At 39.6% G+C, this 23680-nt stretch overlaps 1 protein-coding gene across 3 annotated transcripts in view; it reads right to left on the reverse strand.

Annotated features, from left to right (window-relative positions):
* Positions 1-23680, reverse strand: part of TEX2 (testis expressed 2) — a 131808-nt gene that overhangs the window by 72483 nt on the left and 35645 nt on the right. For 2 of the 3 annotated variants that reach the window (XM_077163577.1, XM_077163579.1), the window contains one exon: positions 23-1691. In XM_077163577.1, the coding sequence (XP_077019692.1) occupies positions 23-1666 (1644 nt within the window). In that variant the 5' untranslated portion in view covers positions 1667-1691. Of the gene's footprint in view, positions 1-22; positions 1692-18203; positions 18601-23680 lie in introns of those variants that run through there. The other variant, XM_077163578.1, reaches the window with a different exon arrangement.

Genomic DNA, 23680 nt, shown 5'->3' on the forward strand with positions numbered 1-23680 from the left:
AGCTGCTGTAGAGAAGGCTTACCTTTAATATTTCAGGTTCTTTGATATCCAGAGATCTTGTGTTCCAATGTTGTACATTTATATGTGACCTGTAATATTTATGAGCACTTGGTGGTGTAAAAAACCAAATCATGCAAACTGCAGTCATGAATCCAAGGGCAATTCCAAGACAGAGTCCACTTACGTAATGGGGAAGGGGGAGGATGAGATACGCATAAACACACAATATAAAGAAGCCCAAGGTCTTCGTTGGTAATTCTGGGTGCTGCTTGGCCGAGTCTACCTCATCTTCACTGTCAGGAACCATGTCATTGTCTGTAAGCACCTGTGGCTTGAGGAGATCTGTGGGTTTATCAACTTTACTCTCCCTCTCTGTTTCCAAATCAAAGTCCTCAGTGTACAGCTCACAAAACTCTTCATCTTCTTTGCTCACTAAGGCAGATAAAGAACATTTCTCAAGAACTAGAGAACTTGTCTTCAGGCCAAAATCCTTTAGACTGCTACCCTGGGAACTTTTTGGTTCCACCTCTTTTGCAGGCTCATCAGTGGACTTTGGGTGGTCACTTCTGGGGATGTTGGAATCGCTTCCCTGGCAGTCATCCTCGGAATCACACTCCTCTTCCTTGATGCTGTAGTTATTATTGCTTTCCAAGTGACCATTCAAGCTGGAAAGATTGGAGAGTTCTGAAGCACTTGAAGATAAGGCTTTGGGCCTATGGCTGCCACTTTCTTCCCCCATAATTTTACTAAGGAGCTGAAAAGGCTCATATATGACTTCTGAAAGGCGTCGCTTAGTGTCTTCAATTTTAGCCTCCATTTCGGGCACTTTAAAAAAGGAGCGAGTATCAGAGGGAGAAGTCAGTGGGGAAGAAGGTGCAGTTTTGGAATCTCCACCTGTATTTCGTGGCTGAGTGAACTGTTTGAACAGGTGTAAATTCAGTTTGGAATCAGGTGGCTTATAGGACACAGTCTCTGACTCCTGCCTGGAAGTATCTGTGGACAGAGACTTGACTAACGTCTTCATCAAGTGCCTATGCCTTGAGGGGTGTGGGGATTCTTTTGGCTCCACCTCTGTTGAAAGGGACTTCACAAGGCTCAAAAAGGGTTTTGCACTGGAAAGAGTGGAAGATGAGGCACTGGATGAGAGGATAGGAGACTTGGAAGGAGAGGACAAGGGGGAGGAAGAACTAGTTTTCTGCTCGGAAAGAGAGGACACACTGGGAGAGCTAGCTAAGGGCCCCAATGAAGATGACCCTGAGGAGAAAGCTGATGGCACTAACACAGTACTTAATACTTGGGCTGTTGGAGGAGGGGACTCCAAGAACTTTACAGTGCTCTCAGAGATGGGCAAAATGCCAGGGGACTGGGATACCGAGAGTACTTCTGCCAGGGCAGGCAAGATAGCAGGGCCAGTGGCATCATGGCCGTCCGGTTCAAGATAGAGGTCTTCCTTGGCTTCAAGCCCTGTTACGATGCTTTGGTCGTCCAGCCCCTCCTCAAGATACTCCCTGAACTCCTCCTCCTCTTCCTCCTCCTCTTCCCCGGATGCCGAGAAGTGAATGGCAATGGTGTCTCGGGACACGGACCTCTGTACGTGCACTTTGGGGGCTGATGGTTTTGGCATGTCAATGGTCTTTTCGGCATGGCTACCATTCAGACTTGTCATTGCCAGCTTCACAAGGGCTCAGGCTCTGTGGAAACAGTGAGAACCAGAGTCAGAAAGCAGTTTCTCCACAGGAGACACTCATTTATTTGCACACAGGAGCACAGAGGAAACTCAGTTTCAAATGGTAATCATGCTTTTACTTGGCAGATGTCCACTATTTTTCACTTCAGAGCATTTAATGGTTTAATTTTCACTAGATAAATTCGTTAGACACTCTCTTTTATGAGTAAAGTACAAACCAGTGTTATAAATGTATAAACGTCTTAACATCACAATATCTGAGTAGTCGCTTCTTCCCTTTTAACTGGCTCATTTCTATCAGTAATTGTAATATTTCAAAACTGAAAATATGTGCAAAATAAGTGCTACCAGCATTACTTCACAAGTCCACCATGATAAAATGTAGCATCTTGGTGATTTTGAGGATTTTGGAACAAGCAATTCACTAGTGGTTTTCTAGCTATAAAAAGCTAACCCATGAGGGGTACTGCTTCCAGTGCAATTTTCACAGCAATCCTAACAATTACTCGGCTTGCCTCTTCCCCAAACACTCATACAATCTTACTATTGCAAATAAGTAGCAAAGTATCCAAGTGTGGAAAGAGAAATGTGCAAATTAATTACCTGGACGTTGGCATCTTTATTCCCCAAATGGTATATGCCATAAGGCCAGAGTATTTAGATAGCCTTGAAGATATGACCCATGTTCTGAGTAGTCAGGAGGGGATTCAGAGCAGGCAAATGAAGTATCAATGCAATAACCTACCACCTACCAAGAACTCCACTAAGGACTATGGTGAGGGGCAAAGAGTTTCTGTTTTTTGTCGTTCTGGAGTTTAGTAGTTATTAGGGGAGAAGAAAGACATATGAAAAATTTGGCAGCAAAACAAAAGACATCCTTTCACTGAACTGTAATACTTAAAAGCGGTTAAAATGGTAAATTTTATGTTGTAATATGTTACAAGGAAAAAAAAAAAGACACCAGGCCTATCTTGTGATGACTAGAACATTACATCTCTCCCTATTCAACTCAAGGCCCATTTACTGGGCACAAGCATCATGACAGGCCCTCTAAGATGGAAATCAGCACTGCAACCTGGACAGAGATCCTATCAAATGAGTTAAAACACAGGGTGGGCTTTATGACTCTGAGGGTGAGACCCGTGTGGGTAGGCCTCTGGTCTTTTGGGGGGGAGGTGGGAGTGCACACAGTAATCGTGGGTCAACAGGAATAGGAAATGCATCAGTGACAAGAATGTTCTAGGGCCCAGCCACATCATGGAACTACACATTTCAAATATCAATTCTTGAGAGAAATTACTTTCATAAAAATTTCTAATATAGTTTTGCTCACATTCATTCTGTGCCTCCGGCTCTCCTATTCCCATTGGATCCAGGAAAAGGGAATAATATCTATCGACCAGACAAAGTAATTTAAATCTAGGAGCTGGCAGCAAGCTAAAAAGACAGTCTCAGGTCCAAGCCTATCCTTCCCTGTTATCTTTAAGCCAACTGGCTTGCAGTCTTAGTAAAACACATGTTTTTCATTTAACTATCACCTAGTTTTATAAGAATAATTTAAAAAGAAAATTATAGAGGTAATTTAGAAAGAAAATCTGGTACTTGATCATTCGCAATAGGTTGAAGAATAAACTCCATTTAAATTGCTTTAATAACATAAGGATGATACATAAGGCACTCCTGCTCTGAAGCTGCTTCACAGGGAGAAACGGCCATGAGTGAAGGTTCTGAGCCCATATACAAAGAGCACAATCTCAAGATTGAAGTGTGAGCGGTCAGTTGGGGCACTCAATCCAGCCAGTGAGCAAGACAAGCGTGGAGCGGTCCAACTGTAGTTGAGGGTGGGATGGCCTGGGAAGCCACAGGGCAAAGTCAAGCCCAGCCCAGGGCCAAAGGGTGAAAACAGCCGTATGACCAGGAGCCTCTGGTAGCAGTGGTAGGAATCAGGCAAAGCCCTAAGGAGCAATGAGCAGGCATCTGCTCAGGAAGATATTTTTTATGCAGGTCTAACCCACTCCATGAAGTTAAGCCTCTGGCCTGCTTAAAGAGACCTCTGCTGAACTCTGAACAGCCTTTCTCAAGATTTGTGTCAACCAACAGGGCCCAAAATGGGCCCCTGGAGAGTTGGGCCCCAGGGAACCAGCTGGGGGCACAGGAGTCTGGGTCACCATCATGACTGTCTTCCTCCAGGGGTGAGGCAGTGACTTTGGAGGTCCCAAAATCCACACTGACATCCCAGCTCCATTTTACAAGCTTCTTACTGAAACATGCTATGTGAGACTGGAGCATCACTGCTACTTTTTATACAAGAAAAGCTGGGATCTCTGTTTGCTCACCTGCAGAATGAGGGGATTAGACTAGATAAACACAGGCTGCTTCTAGCACTGACACTGCTGGGTAATAGTTCAATCTATTGGAACTAAATTCTATATTTGGGTTCTAGACATTCACCAAGTGGTCACTCCCTCCTCCTCCTGGGGACTACTCCAAACTCCCTTTTCTCCCTGTCCTCCTAGGAGTTGGTTGCTGGGGCTGGCAAAGCCAGATCCTCCCCACTCTTGGCTTTCAGAATAGCCAAGACCAAGAGGAAAGAGCACTGAATGACATCCAGGAGGATGCATGGTTTGTACAGGATCATAGCACTAACTAGGAGACCAGTCAGACATGGACCTTCTGTCACCCAGTCCTAAAGCCTTTCCCACCAGAGCAAGCTGCGTCCTCAAGCATGTCACATACAACCTTCACTACTGTTTTGTCCTAACCTTGGTACCCATCCTCTGTGCCCTGCATGGCCCACTCCTGTGAGCTAAGAGCTCAGATCCCCCCAGTCAGGATATGACCAACTGCACTGAGAAATGAACGGTATCATTATTCATCTGGGTTCTCTCCCTGCAAACCTCCTTACCCCAAACTCAGTTACAACTTGGAATACACCAGGCTCAAAAAAAGACACAACCTTGAATCCTCAGGAACTGAAATGCCAAAAAAGGAAATTTCCTTCCTAGCAGGTCTCTTTCTTCCAAAGCCGCCAGCAGACCACAAGACCTTGGGTTTTGACGCTGCCTCCTGTTTCCTTTGAGGGTTGAGCTTAAAGTTCACGCGGTTGCTATTTCCACAGGAGGCCAGTCAGTCTTTTTCTTCTTCCACAGGTGTATTTCCTGATAGAAAACTGTTTAAGCAAAGCCTGACATGATCAAAGTGGTGCTTGACTATGATTGATGACCTTCAGACCCAGAACGGATGAGGGTAGAGCAGAGGCACTGCTGAGAAATTAAAGCCAAGGATCTTTCGATGTCTAGAAAAGACACCTGCTGCTGAAGACAACTAACAGCAAATAGAACATTTTAAGGAAACATCTCTGAAAAGCACTGAAACTTTGATAACTTAGTAAAGAATAACCAGGCCAAAACTAAGGAAAATGGGAACTCAGAAAAATGAGCAGAGAAGCCACTTTTGCCCTCAAAGCATTTGCTGAATTTGACAAATTGGAACTTTCATTTTAATGGCCTCCTAAACAGAAAGCAAAGTCCAGGACTGGCTGAGGTGGAACTGTAACTAGAGATTCTTTCACAAAAAGCTGGAACCCCAAATGGCTACATCTTCCCAGTGATAGGGTAAACTAAAAGCAAACCAGCCATCACTTAGATTTGAGGCCCAGGTTCACCTCCTTGGAGAGGACTAGAGAATCTCATCCATGAAACTCCTTTCAGGTGGTCCTAGACCAGTACCTCCAGGTGCCTGGCAGACGCAAACAAAATTCTCTCTCAGAGCAAGCACTTTCATCTGAGTCCTCAAGTGATTCCTATACATTCTTTTTCAAATACAAGGAATGGTACATTATCAAAGATAACTAAGCAGACAAGGAAACAAGACTGAGAGCCAGCAGAAATTAAAGATTAGAGAAAAACAAAGACTTCAGACAATGGAATTATCAGGCACACAGCATAAACAAGTATGCTTCAAGATGAGGTAAATATGTGCAGGGAGAATTACAAGCAGGTAGACTAATTTGCAGGATATGGCAGTCTGGGCATGAGATCAGAAATCTCTGATCTCAAGGTTGGACATGGGACTGGAAGAAAAGGACAGATAGGAAAGAAATGGAAAAAAATGGAGGCAAGAGGAGTACATGAGAAGGAGTCCAACTGACTCAAGTCAAGGCAAATGTGAAAGCAAATGGGAGCCACAGGGAGTATAGCAGGCAGAATAATGGTCCTCAAAGGTGTCAGCATCCAAATCTCCAAAACCTGTGAGTATGTTACCTTATATAGAAAAGAAGACTTTGCAGATGTGATTAAATTAAGGATCTTGGATTGGGAAGATTATCCTGGATTATCCAGGTAAATCCAATGAAGATTATAAGGGATGGAAGAGGGCAGCAGAGAAGGAGATGTGACCACAGAAGCAAGGGTCAGAGTGATGCAAGGAAGAGACCATGAGCCTAGGAATGTGGGCAGCCTCTAGAATTTGGAAAAGGAAACAGATTCCCCTCTAAAGCCTCCATAAGAAATGCCTCCCTGCAGACACCTTGATTTTAGGACTTCTGACCTCCAAAACTGCACAAAAATAAATCACTGTTGTTTTAAGCCACCAGGTTTATAGTAATTTGCTACAGCAATAACAGGAAACTAATACAGGGAGGTACTTTCAAGACAGCCTTGGTTAGGTTAATCTGTCCCCTTAAATAATCAGGATACATTTTTAAAGTAGGAACTTAGTGTTGTTGTAGCCAATGTCCAAAGCACTGAAAAAATACTGAAACGCTTTCTCCATTAATAAGCATCTCTACAAGCTGAATGTGAGAATGATAGAGGGAGGAGGCCTGGGGGCACAAATGAAATCAGAAAGAAAAGACAATAAAGACTGAGATGGTATAATCCAGGAATGCCTAGAGTGTATAATGATCGTGATTAAATGTTCAAATTTAAAAATATTTTTGCATGAGGAAGAACAAAAGAATGTCATTACTGCAGGGTGCTGAAAATAGATGGTAATATTTTAGTGAGACTAAAGCAAAAAATGATTATTTGGTACAAAATTTATATTTTGATTAGTGCAGTTCCTAATATAACTTATGTGGACAGCTTAATTGAACACCATAAGTACATGGAACCTTGAGTGGGGCATAAGATTTTTTAGGTTTGTCCAGAGTGATGCCCCAATAAATCCCAGAGTGATTTGAACAGTGAGTAAAAAAGTATCTGCACAGTCCCTGTGCTGGTTTGAAAGGATGTACGTACCCTAGAAAAGCCATGTTTTAATCAAAATCCCATTTCATAAAGGTAGAATAATCCCTATTCAATACTGTATGTAATCATCTCCCTGGAGATGTCATTTAATCAAGAGTGGTTGTTAAACTGGATTAGGTGATGACATGTCTCCACCCATTTGGGTGGGTCTTGATAAGTTTCTGAAGTCCTATAAAAGAGGAAACATTTTGGAGAATGAGAGAGATTCAGAGATAACAGAGAAGAATGACAGAGACACGAGCAGCAGAGTCCACCAGCCAGTTACCTTTAGAGATAAAGAAGGAAAACGCCTCCCGGGGAGCTTCATGAAACAAGAAGCCAGGAGAAGAAGCTAGTAGATGATGCCGTGTTCACCATGTGCCCTTCCAGATGACAGAGGAACCCTGTGTTCACTATGTGCCCTTCCAGATGAGAGAGAAACTCTGACTGTGTTTGCCATGTGCCTTTCCACTTGAGAGAGAAACCCTGAACTTCACTGGCCTTCTTGAATCAAGGTATCTTTCCCTGGATGCCTGTGATTGGATATTTCTATAGACTTGTTGAATTGGGACATTTTCTCGGCCTTAGAACTGTAAACTAGCAACTCATTAAATTCCCCTTTTTAAAAGCCATTCTGTTTCCTGTATATTGCATTCTGACAGCTAGCAAACTAGAACAGTCTCCTTGGGGGAATGGTGAGAAAGGGGGAAAATTCAACTTCCCCAAGTTGAATTCTTGATATTCTCACAAGCAGTGTGGACAACCAAAGCTATAGGCTGAGCCCCCAATCTTGGGGCTTGTTCACATGAAACTTAACCCCACAAAGGATAGGTCAAGCCTACTTAAAATTAGGCCTAAGAGTCACCCCCAAGAGAACCTCTTTTGTTGCTCAGATGTGGCCTCTCTCTCCAGCCAATACAATAAGCAAACTCACCATCTTCCCCATCTATATGGGACATGACTCCCAGAGGTGTGGACCTTCCTGGCAACGTGGGACAGAAATCCTAGAATGAGCTGAGACTCAGCATCAAGGGATTGAGAAAACCTTCTCGACCAAAAGGGGGAAGAGTGAAATGAGACAAAATAAAGTGTCAGTGGCTGAGAGATTCCAAACAGAGTCGAGAGGTATCCTGGAGGTTATTCTTTCGCATTAAATAGATATCACCTTGTTAGTCAAGATGTAATGGAGAGGCTGGAGGGAACTGCCTGAAAATGTAAAGTTATGTTCCAGTAGTCATGTTTCTTAAAGACGATTGTATAATGATATAGCTTTCACAATGTGACTGTGTGACTGTGAAAACCTGTGCCTGATGCTCCTTTTATCTACCTCATCAACAGACGAGTAAAACATATGGAGTAAAAATAAATAATAGGGGGAACAAATGTTAAAATAAATTAGATTGAAATGCTAGTGATCAATGAAAGGGAAGGGTGAGGGGTATGATATGTATGAATTTTTTCTGTTTTCTTTTTATTTCTTTTTCTGAATTGATGTAAATGTTCTAAGAAATGATCATGATGATGAATATACAACTATGTGATGATACTGTGAATTACTGATTATATATGTAGAACAGAATGATCATATGTTAATGTTTTGTTTGTCATATTTAAAAAAAAGAAAAGAAAAAAATTAGCATCTCTAGGACTCATTGTTTTTGAAATAATAATAAGAGTCTTATACTACTTACCTTAAGGAAATAATAGGGAAGTAACCAGTTAAAAGGAAAGGTCCATAAGGTGGTGGAGAAACAAGTAAAGAAAACACCTTTCGTATTTTCTAGGATTAAAGTTTCACCCTTCAAAATTTTACAATATAATAATACAATACTTTGAACTATTTATCATGCCAACTAAAATAATTCTTAAAAAAGGTTACATTATTCTCTAGTAAACTAAAGAGTGGCTAAGGTGCTGAGATAATAGATACAAATATATTTATGCTCCCATACTTTTAAGAAAGCGGAAAAAAAGCTATTTATTGGCAAATGCTCTCTGAATCTTTGCCAGTTAGCCAGATATGTTTCTGGGATGCATACAGTCTCAAACTGTACTGCTGATGGGCATTTCTTAGTCTTGACCGTAAAACTTCATCAAAGTTACTCTGTCTCATAAAGAAGTTTATCTCTCTCACTAAATTTGAGAAAACCTCTAATAAGGGTTTCTCTCCCAAGCACATTTACATAGGACTTTAGTCTACCCACTCCATCAACAAGAACAAAAGCAATGGTTCCCATCTAGTGAACTCAAAATAAACAGAGGCCTCAATTAGGAAGCCAGCAGCCAACTGCCCTTCCTATCACAAATTCTGTGAGCCTTTCAAACTCAGTGGAGTCAGTTCAAACACCAAAACATCAATGACCAAAAGAGTTGTCATCATCAATTAGGCCATGAGAAACCTATCAACAATGAATCAGACAGCACAGTGCAAAATGAAGAGCTACTTCAAGACTCAATGTTAGTATGTCTTATCTCAGAGGTAATGAATACTCTTGTCATGGTTAGGTTCATGTGTCAACTTGGCCAGGTGGTAATACCTGTTTGTCTGGTTGGACAAGGATTGGCCTGTTTGTTGCTATGAAGACATTTCATAGAATTAAATCATGATCACGCTGACTGCATCCACAGCTTATTCCATTTGTAATCAGCCAAGGGGAGTGTCTTCTGTAATGAGTGATGTTTAATCTAATCACTGGAAGCCTTTTAGAAAGGATTCAGAAGTGACAGGCTCTCTTTCTGCTTTGGCCATCAAGCCTCTCCTGTGGAGTTTGTCCAGTTCTTCCATTGGAGTCGCCGGCTTCACAGCCTGTTCTATGGATTTTGGACTCTACGTTCCCATGGTTTTGTGAGATACTTTAATAGATTTTATATCTACAGATATTTCCTGTTGATTCTGTTTCCCTAGAGAACCCTAATACATCTCTGAATCTGTATTTTTCTTTTGTTTTCTATAATAACAACTGCCCTTCCTACTGTCAGCTGTATTTGAAATACGTGCCTAGGAATCCAATCCTGGAATCCTACCAACAGACACACAGAAAAGAGAGAATAGTTCCTTCTAGGTTGCTCTCTTATGACTGACTCATCAGCTTGGTCCTCTCTCAGAAGGACAAATAAATAGTAACGTGGCCACTGAGACAAGCTAGATTCCTTTTCTTTCTTTCTAATCCATATACTGGATTGGAGGAAATGCCAGAGGAAGGAAAGGTGAGAAGGAGGGAGGGAGGAAAGAAAGCAATTTTGGTTGAAATTTTAATTAGTCTCCAGATAGAAACCAATAACAGCATCTTAGAAGGTGAGCCAGGTTTGGAATATGCTTCATTTCTCAGAAGCATTCCTAATTCTTTAAGGTCACTATTAAAATTTTTTGTCTTTTTAAAATATAGCCTGCTTGATATTTGCTGCCTCTGAACAAGCTTGTGGTTGGACATATGATATATGAATATCATCTGCTAGCTTGGGTTCTATTAGTCAATAGTTTTAACTTAAAAACTTCTCTTGGCAGAGGAAAAAGGCAAGCTGCACTATTCTGCAGTGGGATATCTCAACACCTTCTATTTGTGTATTTTTAATAGGAGATGGTTTTTTAAAAAGGGGGAAGAGGAGGTAAAACTGCATTTTTCTGCTTTGATGCTGCATAGGAGACAGTGGATCAGGTCAAAAGGAACCTTAGTTGCTTTTAAATCCCAAGTACTTTTAGTCTAAAAATTCTAAAAATCTGAACCACATTTTAATAGCTAACCCTTGGTTCACTTAAATTCAGTGATGCGGCTGAGAACTGCCAGCAGCCACTTTAATCTGTTAATACTCCACCTAACAAACAAAAATCAATTTGACATTTTAGAAAATGAACTATTTCTACTCTTAGCTTCACTTAAGAAAAAAGAATAAGACATAAGAAAGAAAAACAAATATTCTCTACTTCAAACACAATCTTCCCAAAGCACTTATTCCTTGAGTGTTAGAAATTCTAGAACTCCCTCTCTCATTAATTATGAAGTTCCCAGACCAGAGCTTCAACGTCTATTCCACCCAGAATAGTCTCGCAGCACAGACAACACAGCACAGGGTTTAGTTTAACTTCCTTGAGTAAAGCCCAGCTAGGAAGAGGGCCATATCCCCAAAGATGAAAGGTGTTCAAAAGCATCAGTAAGATAAGAATTCTGCTTTATAGATTTGCTAGATGGTTCTAACAATGAAATCCAAATTCAGCTCACAATACTCATTCAAGATCAATTTATACAAGGCCTGTCAAAGTTTGTAAAAGATAACATCCACGGGAGGGAAGGGGGAGAATGACAACACTCAAGGAGACAACAGATTGACATCAGACAATGACACATATAGGAGGGTAAGGTAAGAAAAATCAGGACAGGTATGCCCTTCGCTAATGACGAAAGAAGTCTGGAAATAACTTCTATTCTTTATAAGCAGAAAAGGCACATACATGATTTAGAAGGATATAGATTAAAGGACATTGCAAATATGAAAGATAACACATGCAAAGGCACTGAGGTGGGGACAAGTCAGTTGCATAAGAGGAATAGTATATACATTAGGTTAAACACAGCTGAGGGACTGCACTGGGGTACGGGGGATGAATATTTGAGTTTGGGGCAGATTATCAACTGTTCAAAATCTTTAAAGGCTAATTGTGTGAACTTATATGTAAACCATAAACCTTAGGAAGTAGGTTCTTGAGAAGCTTGAAGACTGGGCATAAACATTTTTCTTCAGGTGAGTGAATGCCTGAACCTAGGAGACACAGTGCCGAAAACCCAGAGTACTAGAAGGGAGAAGTGACTGTGGTCACCAAATAATTGCACATTTAAAAAGCTGATGATCAGGGTGTAAAATACTAACAATAAGTGAACTGGGGAAAGGGTACATGGTGTTCCTCATTCAATTTTTATTTTTCCACCTATGTGAAATTTTGAAATTATTTCCAGATTAAAAAGAAAAGAAAGAAAAAAAAAAAGAACAGTGCTCCTAACCATCATTTTGGCTTTGGGTCTGCCCTATATCGCACACCTTTTCCACCTTTATTGACTCTATCAGTCAAAATTATAAAGCAAAATCATAGGTAGTAACAGGAGGAAGCCAAAGTTTTATCATTCCTTGAATTTTTAAACTTTATTTTGAAATAATTACAGATTCACAGGAAGTTACAAAAGTAATACAGATATGCCCTGCATAACTTTCTCCAATAATTCCTTAAATCTTAAAGTCAGAACTTTAGAATCAGATAGATGCTAAGTGGTTAAGAAATTAGGTTTAACTTCAAGCCACCAGATCACTCCAAAAGAAAAATGCATTCTAACTGGTAGAGCAAACATGCCCTTATAAGGGTTCTGTTCTTTCTTAACGATTCCCAATGGTCAAATTTAGGAAGGCATCTGTAATAGATACTTCCCAAGTACATACTCACACAATTCACCCCAAAATTCAAAGATCCAATTAATAAACAAATAAGATGTTTTAAGAAGTTCAACTTTACTAAAAAACCCAAAGAATCAGAATATAAATCAATGAAAAAATTTCTGCCAAAATCAATAGATTATAATGTGTCACACTGGCAAGGGTACAGTAAGACAAGCCCCTTTTCACACTAATGGTTGGAACATAATTAGTAAAACTTTTTCTGAAAACAATTTTGCAGTAACCGTTAATTAAGCACCTCAAAAATATTTATATGCATAAACATACACTAGGCAAAAAAAAAAAAAAGGGAGGGGTAACAGTAACACTAGTTTTCTCCATATAAACGATGTACCAGTGATTTTTACTTTCTATTTTTAGGAATTTTCAAATACTTCAGTGATCTGGAAAAAAAAACTACATGTAAATAAATGCATGTCCTCTTTAAAATGAAACCATTATCTTCCTAATATAAAAACCTTACCCCTTCCCCTCACCTTACGCATGAGAAAACTAAGGCACAGAAAGATGAAAATTTTTATAAAATATGGCAACACCATACCTAAGATTATATAACCTGCTTTTAAATTCAAGATTACACAGTGAAGTAATCCAGCATATAGGTACCAGCGAGGGCTTTGGCTTCAACTCCAGCACCTTGCTGGCAGTCTGAGCTAGGGCAAATTATTTACCCTAAACCTCAGTTTGTCCATCTGTAAAATAGGATTAGCCACAGACCATTAGAAAGATTAAAGAATTTATGCAAATTACTGAGCATGGCCCCTGGTCTGGAGCAAGCAATCCCTAAATGTTAACTGTTATTACAAATATTTCCTCAAGTCAATATCTTTTATACATGACTTTTAGTAGCTATATAAGATGAACGTGCACTAAAGTAACCATTTCAATAAAGCATAGTTTCAAATTCTTTGTTATTATAAATAATGCTGCAAAGCCCCACATAAAGCCATATATAAACCTTTGACTGCCTCTCTGATTAATTCTTTAGGAAATATTTCTAGAAGTGAAATTATAGGGTTGGATAACTTGTATAATTTTTCATTTCAATTTTTAAAAATTGTAATTTCAAGCTCATTATAAAAAACCCTCAAAAACAGACATAGATAAAGGAAAAGAAGAAGTTTTTTCCTTCTCTCTCCAACTCAACTATATGGAATGTATCCTTCCAGACCTTTTGTATGTATTTGTAAATATTCACAGGCAATCACACACACACACACACACAAATAGAGCTGTTTTAGTTTTTACTCTTAAATGGAATCATACTATACGTATATTTCTTAGACCTCTTTCTATGCTTATACACAAAGATTGACAGCAATATATATATATAAATATATATACATACACATATATGTATATATACACATATTTTTTCCTATATAGTATGAATATACCATCATATACTTTATCATTCCTTTATTGATGTATTTGGGTTGTTTCCAGTTTTTACTATCAAAAACCATGCTCCCTTGAAGAGCCTTCTATATAAATCACAAGGACAAGTCTATCCAGAGAATGCATTCTTAGAAGTGATGTTGTGGGTCAAAGGAGGGAAATATTTAAGTTTTTGATTATGTTCTGCCAGTTTGTCCAATTTACCATTTTACACTCTGTTCTAGTTTACTAGCTACCAGAATGTGATATACCAGAAACAGAATGGATTTTAAAAAGGGGAATTTAAAAAGTTGCTAGTTTAATAAACTGCTAGTTTACAGTTATAAGGCCGAGAAAATGTCCCAATTAAAACAAGTCTGTAGAAATGTCCAATCTAAAGGTATCCAGGAAAGATACTTAGGTTCAAGAAGGCTGATGATGTCCAGGGTTATTCTCTCAAGTGGAAAGGCACATGACGAACACGGCATCATCTCCTAGCTTCCTCTCCAGCTCCCCAGGAGGTGTCTTCCTTCTTCATCTCCAAAAGTTGCTGGCTGGTGGACTCTTTGCTTCTTGGTTCTGTGGCATTCTGAAGCTTTCTCCACAATACTTCTTTCATAGGATTCCAGCAAACTAATCAAGACCCACCTGAAATGGGTGGAGACTCATTTCTACCTAATCAAGTGTAAAACCCACACATGATTAAGGTACATCTCCATGGAGATAATCTAATTAAAGTTTCCAATGTACAGTATTAAATAGGGATTAGAAGAAGTGACTGTCTTTACAAAATGGGATTAGGGTTAAAACATGGCTTTTCTAGCGTACATAATTCCTTTCAAGCCAGCACACACACCTACTAAGTGTATAAAGTGTTCACTTTAAACTCTTGACAACAATGAACATTAATTTTTGCCAATCCAATGGGGAAAAGGAATTTCAGTGCTTTAATCATCATTTCATATGTATTTTGGCCATTTGTTTTTCTTCTTCTGTTAACTGGCAGTCATAGTTCTTGCCTAAGGATTTTTCTTATTAATTTTATGTGAATAAGAATACACTTTGTCCAGATATTCGCACACCAATGTTTATAGCAGCATTATTTACAATTGCGAAGAGATGGAAACAGCCAAAATGTCCATCAACAGATTGTGGTATATACATACGATGGAATATTATGCAGCTGTAAGACAGAATAAAGTTATAAAGTATGTAACAACATGGATGGACCTTAAGGACATTATGCTGAGTGAGATTAGCCAGAAACAAAAGGACAAATACTGTATGGTCTCACTGATATGAACTGACATTAGTAAATAAACTTGGAGAATTTCACTGGTAACAGAGATCATCAGGGAATAGAAACAGGGTAAGATATTGGGTAACTGGAGCTGAAGGGATACAGATTGTGCAACAGGACTGAATGTAAAAACTCAGAAATGGACAGCACAATACTACCTAACTGCAATACAATTATGTTAAAACACTGAATGAAGCTGAACGTGAGAATGCAGAGGGAGGAGGGCTGGTGGCACAAATGAAATCAGAAAGATAGATGATAAAGACTGAGATGGTATAATCTAGGAATGCCTAGAGTGTATAATGATAGCGACTAAATGTACAAAATTTAAAAATGTTTTTGCATGAGGAAGAACAAAGGAATGTCATTACTACAGGGTGCTGAAAATGGATGGTAGTTAATATTTTAAAAAATTTTAACTTATGAGTGAGACTAAAGCAAAAAAATGTTTATTTGATACAAAATTTATATTTTGACTAGTGCAGTCCCTAATATAACTTATGTGGACAGTTTAATTAAACACCAGAAGTACAAGGAACCTTGAGTAGGATATGAGATTTTGTTGGTTTGTCCAGAGTGATGCCCCAATAAATCCCAGAGTGATTTGAACAGTGAATAAAAAAGTATTTGCAAAGTCCCCTTTGCGGAATGGTGAGAAAGGGGGAATTCTTGATATTCTCACAAGCAGTGGGGACAACCAAAGCTATAGGCTGAGCCCCCAATCTTGGGTCTTGTTCATATGAAACTTAACCCCACAAAGGATAGGTCAAGCCTACTTAAAATTAGGCCTAAGAGTCACCCCCAAGAGAACCTCTTTTTTTGCTCAGATGTGGCCTCTCTCTCTAGCCAACACAACAAGCAAACTCACCACCCTCCTCCCTGTCTACGTGGGACATGACTCCCAGAGGTGTGGACCTTCCTGGCAACGTGGGACAGAAATCCTAGAATGAGCTGAGACTCAGCATCAAGGGATTGAGAAAACCTTCTCGACCAAAAGGGGGAAGAGTGAAATGAGACAAAATAAAGTGTCAGTGGCTGAGAGATTCCAAACAGAGTCGAGAGGTTATCCTGGAGGTTATTCTTACACATTAAATAGATATCACCTTGTTAGTCAAGATGTAACGGAGAGGTTGGAAGGAACTGCCTGAAAATGTAGAGCTGTGTTCCAGTAGCCATGTCTCTTGAAGATGACTGAATGATAGAGCTTTCACAATGTGACTGTGTGACTGTGAAAACCTGTGCCTGATGATCCTTTTATCTATCTTGTCAACAGACGAGTAGAACATATGGAATAAAAATAAATAATAGGGGGAACAAATGCTAAAATAAATTTAGATTGAAATGCTAGTGATCAATGAAAGGGAGGGGTGAGGGGTATCGTATGTATGAATTTTTTTTCTTTTTATTTCTTTTTCTGAATAGATGCAAATGTTCCAAAAAATGATCATGATGATGAATATGATCATGATCATGATACTGATTATATATGTAGAACAGAATGATCAAAAGTTAAGAATGTTTGCGTTTGTTTGGTGTTTTTTGGTATTTTTTAAAAAAATTTTTTAAAAAGAATACATTTTGTCTATAGTGTATGTTGCTAATGTTTTCTCCCAATCTCTGACCTTTTTTTTTTAATTTTGTTGGTCTACGTTTCTTTTAATATAAAGAAGTTTTACACTTTGAGATTATAACTCTCTCAGTCTTTTTCTTCATAGTTTCTGGGGTTTACAGCTTCCTGAGAAGACTTCTCATTCCACCCGTGAGAAAGCATTATTCTCTGAAATCTTTTAGAAAATAATATCAGTGGTGTCAGGCCTATATATAAATTGCATTCTATTCTTTGTACAAGGATCTGTCTTTTAACTTCAGAAAAACTGACTGATGGACTATCATTTCTCTGTATTTTTTAGTTATACAAAATGGTAAAGTATTTGGATTTTTTCCCCTCCAAATCCATTTTTTTCCCTCCAAATTAGAAAACCTAATTAGACATCTGAATCCATTAGCATCGACTCATCACTCAACATCTCCGTGTCAGAAAATATTTCTGATGAATTCTTTATAAATTGAGAAAACTTAGAGAATTCAAAGTACAAAAAATTAGCCTTTCTTAAAAAAAATTAGCCTTTTTTTTTTTCAGTCAGAAACAATAATATTTTAATATATGCATCAGCAGACTTCACACTGATACCAGGTAGGAAAATCTGCCAACTATATCTTAGATCAGAATTTTATCTTCAGGTAGGGAATCTGAGGTCAAAGAAGATAATTAAAAAAAAAAAATCAGGTTTGAGATGTGTAAAAGAGGGAGACGGTGGAGGTGGGGGGAGAGGGAGAAAACCGTATGTATATGTGTACGTGTGGTAGGGGCAGAGGGATGGTGAAGGTGAGAAAGAGAAAACAAAGGAAGGGGTGAGAGGTTTCCCAGAGGCAACACGTAAGCCTGCCCCTTTAGACCTGACAGACTGACTAGAAGAGACTAGGGCTGGGCAGTACATTTCAAATAGAGGACAGTGCACGAGAAAGGGAAAGAAGTAGGAAACCCAAGGTCACATTCAAGACATTCAAGAAGGTCAGGAGATACACATGGATTACACATGGGGAAAAAAAAAAGGCTGTATCTGGAAGTGTAAATTCTTTGCACTCACAAAAGCTGTCTAAATTTAAACACCATATCCACAATAAGAAAACTGACCATAGGAATCATAGTGGCGAGATGAGGGCAGCACAGCAGGGTGTGGGGCCTGCTCGGGTGGGAAAGCAGCAGCCTGGTTCACAACACTCTTGCACCCACCCCAGAATGCAGGGTCAGCAGTCACTCCTCCAAGTGCAGCCCATACAAACTCAGGTGCTTCTCACCAACAAGCACAAGGTCTCCTCTCAACAGCTGCCCTGAACTTTAAGATATACAATATTTGGAACTCATCTCTATAAGCCATGGTAGACGTTATTAAAAGAAAAATAATATTCTAAACATTTTTCAAATTTAACGTTAACTTATGAACAAAGTCTTACTTAAAATTCTCTCTAGTGTCTCTGGCCTTGAAGAACACAAAATAACCCTGCTCCCAACCACTTCTCAGGAAAAGAGAGAAAAAAAGGTGGAAAAAATGCGATGGTATGGAGGAAATAAGCAAACCAGGGAACTCAGCAACTGGCTTCTGGGTCCTACCTGGCAGACACACGAGCCCAGCTGGCCAGTCAGTCTGAGTAGGCTGTACCATGGTTCCCCTGGAGGACAGCAACTTGCCTAGAGGCTCTGTGAGGGGACATTCCCCCACACCACCTTCACTGTGGATTGCGCCTGGGGAAAACTTGTGCCAAAGTGCAGCTCACTGATCGAGTGAGCTGGTCCAAAAGCTCCACTCAAGCATGAGATGCTGACAATTGTTCAATTGATGGTAGAATCAGTCTCTGAAAATATGTATTGAGTGAGGCCATGAGGCAGCAGTGGCAGAACCTCCAAGGCAGATTAAGCCATCAAGTGACAGTAAGAGAGCTTATCCAAGTCACCTCCCTCTCTGAGTCTGGGGTTCTTCTACCGTTAACCGAGGGACCTTTCTCCATTGTCTTCAAGGAACTTTCCAGAAAGCTCCAAATTCTACAAAGCTATGATTTTATAATTCAATTTCCATGGGCTAGAGCATACTTTGAGTCCTACTTTCCATTTCGCAGCAGAGAAATTCTTGACAACTGCTAAAGTCAAGCAAAGGAAAAACCAGGGTGCACTTGAAACTGACCAATGTGCCTAAGGCAATCAAGTAAAAAATATTTTTCAAATAACATTGAAACAGCTCATCTCACATTAAAAAATACCTCAAAACCTCCGTACTAGTCTTAGTCTTGTTGTAGAAACATCCCTAACTTCTAACTGCTGAGTCTACAAGGAATTAGATGCAGATAATGAGCACTTACTTGTATGTGCTGTGGCAACAGAGGATGGCCATCCATTTGGCTTCTTCAAGCATCCCTCATCCACCCCCACCCCACCCCCTACTGCCAAACTGTATCAAAGATAACTCCTGCTCCAGCTACCCATGCCACAGTAAGGGCAGAACTTGCATCTAACTCTCCACCCCAGGACTTTATCCTTCTTCTCTGAACAAACATCATTCCAAGCACCACCTCTCAGCTTCACCCTGTCATGGATTCAAACAGTACTTGTTCCCATGCTTCTACCATCCTCCTGTTACAGTACCCTGCTGAGCCCTACAAGACCTCCTTCTGCTTATAGGACCACAATCCACCACCCTCTCACAAAAAAATAACCTCTTCCTACTCTGCCTGGCTCTTTTTAAAAACAGGAAGGAGAGGAAAGTACGAGAAACGCCAGCCTAGTTTTCAGATCAAACCACCATCTGCAGCATCCTCCCTAAGTTATTAACACTACTATCTCCTGCCCACAAAACGCCAGTCAGTGCTCCCCACAGTCCTGAGTCACTCTAACCATCAAGGAAATCCATCCCAGCTGGTGGGGAGGGGATGGGGAGGGATGGCAGGTTGGGGGGTGGGGTTAACTGCAGAACCCAGCCAGAAGGCAGCTATAGCATGCAGACTTGGTCCAGTCAACCCTATCGTTGTTGTTTCCTGGAAATTTCTGAATTATCTCATTGATTTACTAGTTAGATTGTCCACTGGAGTGATTCCAGGCCTAGCTTGTCTCTTATCCATGTCTCCAATTTCATCTTCCTCTTTTCCCCATCAGCTGTCAGCAGAGGTCCTTGATCCCAACTCACAAGGGGGGTAAGACTTGCCATCTTCCCTCCTGTTCCCAACTCTATATGTCTATCACTATCCCATCCCTCCAAAGCCAGGAATTCTTCTATCCATTCCCTTCTATTCCCCTTCACACAGGGACCTTACCGAAGTCCAAATGGGCCTAATGCTAAACCCAATGGACCTATATATCCCCTCATTCCTGCCCACCCTAACCCAACTCCACACCAACTAATTCTCATCCATCAGTGGGACTTCCAACCACCAAATCCCTAAGCTGAGCTTATTCTATAATAATATAGCTTATTCTATAAGCTTATATTCTATAAGCTATAATAATAATCCCTAGCTTATTCTCTTCTTTTTTCTTCAAATATTTAGTCCCTCAAGACCTATTGACTGAGTGTTTCTATCACCTTATACCTCAGCAATTCTCACTGACTTCATCCTGTCCCTAATCTCCAGCCCAACTGGCATTCTGTCACAAACCAGCCTAGGCATTACTCTCAACCCTCACTCTTTTGCTCAAAAACCTATTATGCTGTATTTCCAAATAAAAGTTAAAAAAAAAAAAACTATCATGTTTTTGTGTCTCTTCTAATTTCCTTGGTTTTCTGAGCACAATATAACTCAGTCTCTCTATCTTCTCAACCTTATTTTCAATTATTCTCCAATGTGTTCCCCAGGTTTGATAAGCCACTGGCTGAAGCAAAAACCAACTTTCTTTCTGCCTCTGTTCAAGCAACTTCCTGCATTGGAAATGTCTTCCTCTCTTTCCTCTGCCTTGCCAAATCCCACCATATTCCACGAAGACAGTGATGCTTGAACTGGGCTCCAGGCCTTCCTCCTGAGATGACTCCAGTCTCTCAGCTAACTTCCTACAATATTTATTCATTTATACATATACCATGTAAGTAATCACAGAAAATTAATTCCCAACCAAAAGTAGGCTGCATTCCAAAAGTACATCAGTAAATCAATTGTATGAAACTCGGCATCCACTTATCCACTCAAGGATAATAAATTGGAAATAGGTTCCCAGGTGCACAAAACTTATAAATTCTCAATAATATAACCAAACTACAGTACTAATGTACTTTTTCAAGTATACAAAACCATTTTTACAACATAATTCAAAAGAAAAAACACATTCTGAGTTCAGATTATGCAGGACTCTAGAATAAGAGCCCCTTGTTCACACTTCAGAAAAACACAACTCTACAGTTATAGGAAGCCAAAGCCCCAGCAAGTAAACCCAACATTTCACATCCATCTGCCCCAACCAGACTCGAAGAGTCTAATACCAATATTCTAATTTCCAATATAGCCCAAGGGCATTAAGTCTGCTTTGATTCATACACAAAACTGTCTTCATTTAACAGAAGCAAGACCCTGGAAAAATACTGAAGAACTGGATCTCCTTCCCCCCCGACACAAAGGAGCCTAAGTAGCAGTCAGAAAACTCTGCTGTCCCCCCTATTCCCACCCCTCAACCCGCCAAGACTGCTCCAAGTAGCAGAGTGGCCACCAAGCATAGGAGCAGAAGTGTCCTGGAACAATTGAAGATCTAAACTCAGCTATGTAGGTGTGTTTCAATCGACTTCCCCTACTAGAAGGCATCAGGGAGAACATGAGGAAAATATTAATTTGTCCAGAGAATGGAGCTGAGCATACAGATAACTTCTAATTAGTTAGCTCAGGAACTTTGGTAGCCACTCCCCAGTGGAGGTTAGGCTCCAAGGTCAGGGCAAAAAAGCAAGCTACCCACAGCCAAAATGATCCATGAGAACCACTTCAACCTCCCACAAAGTACTGTAAAACTTCAGGCTGACATGTAAGTATAGGGCCCACTCAATTTCAAGAAACACAGAAGTAGATTAAAGGATGGAACCAAAGGAAGGTCTGAATGTGGACTGGCCATTCACACCACTCTGCCCCAAATATGAGTGGGAAGTTCTCAGGAGCTTCTGCTTGCCTTCAGGGTTTATGTTATTTTGTTTTAATACTAAGTCTCTGCAACAAAATTCTTGCAAATTGAATCCAGTAGCACATTAAAAGAATTATACGCCATGACCAAGTAGGATTCATTCTAGGTATGCAAGGCTGGTTCAACATAAGAAAATCAATTAATGTAATATACCATATCAACAAATCCAAGCAGGAAAACCACACGATCAAATCGATTGATGCAGAAAAGGCACTTGACAAAATTCAACATCCTTTCTTGTTGAAAACACTTTAATGGATAGGAATAGAAGGGAATATCCTCAACATGATAAAGGGGATATATGAAAAACCTACAGTTAACATCATCCTCAATGGGGAAAAACTGAAAACTTTCCCCCTAAAATCAGGAACGAGACAAGGATGTCCACTATCACCACTGTTGTTCAACATTGTGCTGGAAGTTCTAGCCAGAGCAATTAGACAAAAAAAAAAAAAGAGAAAGAAATGCAAGGCATCAAATTTGGAAAAGAAGTAAAACTCTGTTTGCAGATGATATGATACTATATGTAGAAAACCCTGAAAAATCCACAGCAAAATTACTACAGCTAATAAATGAGTACAGCAAAGTGGCAGGTTACAAGATCAACACTCAAAAATCTGTAGCATTTCCATACACTAGTAATGAGCAATCTGAGGGGGAAATCAAGAAAAAAATTCCATTTACAATTGCAACCAAAACAATAAAATATTTAGGAATAAATTTAACTAAGGATACAAAAGACCTATACAAAGAAAACTACCAGAAATTGCTAAAATAAATCACAGAAGACCTAAATAAATGGAAGGGCACACTGTGTTTATGGACTGGAAGACTAAATACAGTTAAGATGTCAATTTTACCTAAATTGATTTACAGATTCAATGCAATACCAATTAAAATCCCAAAAACTTACTTTTCAGAAATAGAAAAAAACAATAACCAAATTTATCTAGAAGGGCAGGGTTCCCCAAATAGCTAAAAATATCCTGAGAAAGAAAAATGAAGTTGGAAGTCTCGAACTACCTGACTTTAAGGCGTATTACGAAGCGACAGTGGTCAAAACAGCATGGTACTGGCATAAAGATAGATATACCGACCAATGGAGTCAAATAGTGTTCAGATACAGACCCTCTCATCTATGGACAATTGATCTTTGATAAGGCAGTCAAGCCAACTCACCTGGGACAGAGCAGTCTCTTCAATAAATGTGCCTACAGAACTGGATATCCACATGCAAAAGAATGAAAGAGGATCCATGTCTCACACCCTAAACAAAAATTAACTCAAAATGGATCAAAGACCTAAACATTAGATCTAAGACCATAAAACTTTTACAAGAAAATATAGGGAAAAATCTTATAAATCCTATAATAGGAAGCAGTTTCCTAGATCTTACACCCAAAGCACAAGCATTGAAGAAAGAAATAGATAAATGGGAACTCCTCAAAATTAAACACTTTTGCGCATCAAAGAACTTTGTCAAGAAAGCAAAAAGACAGTCTAAACAATGGGAGACTATTTGGAGGCAATGTATCAGATAAGGGTCTAGTATTCAAAATATATAAAGAACATGTTCAATTCAACAACAAAAAGACAATAACAAAATGGGCAAAAGACATGAACAGACACTTCTCAGAAAAAGAAATAGAAATGGTTAAAAGGTACATGAAAAGATGCTCAACTTCCCTGGCTATTAGGGAAATGCAAATCAAAACCACAATGAGATACCATCTCACATTCACTAGAAGAGCCATTATCAATAAAACAGAAAACGATAAGTGCTGGGGAGGATGTGGAGAAAGACACACTTATCCATTGTTGGTGGGAATTTAAAATGTTACAATGGCTGTGGAAGGCAGTTTGGCAGTTCCTCAAGAAGCTAAATATAGAATTGCCACATGATCCGGCAATACCATTGTTAGGTATCTACTCAGAGGACATGAGCA

Source organism: Tamandua tetradactyla, chromosome 6 (genome assembly GCF_023851605.1).
Source record: "Tamandua tetradactyla isolate mTamTet1 chromosome 6, mTamTet1.pri, whole genome shotgun sequence".
Lineage (NCBI taxonomy): Eukaryota > Metazoa > Chordata > Mammalia > Pilosa > Myrmecophagidae > Tamandua > Tamandua tetradactyla.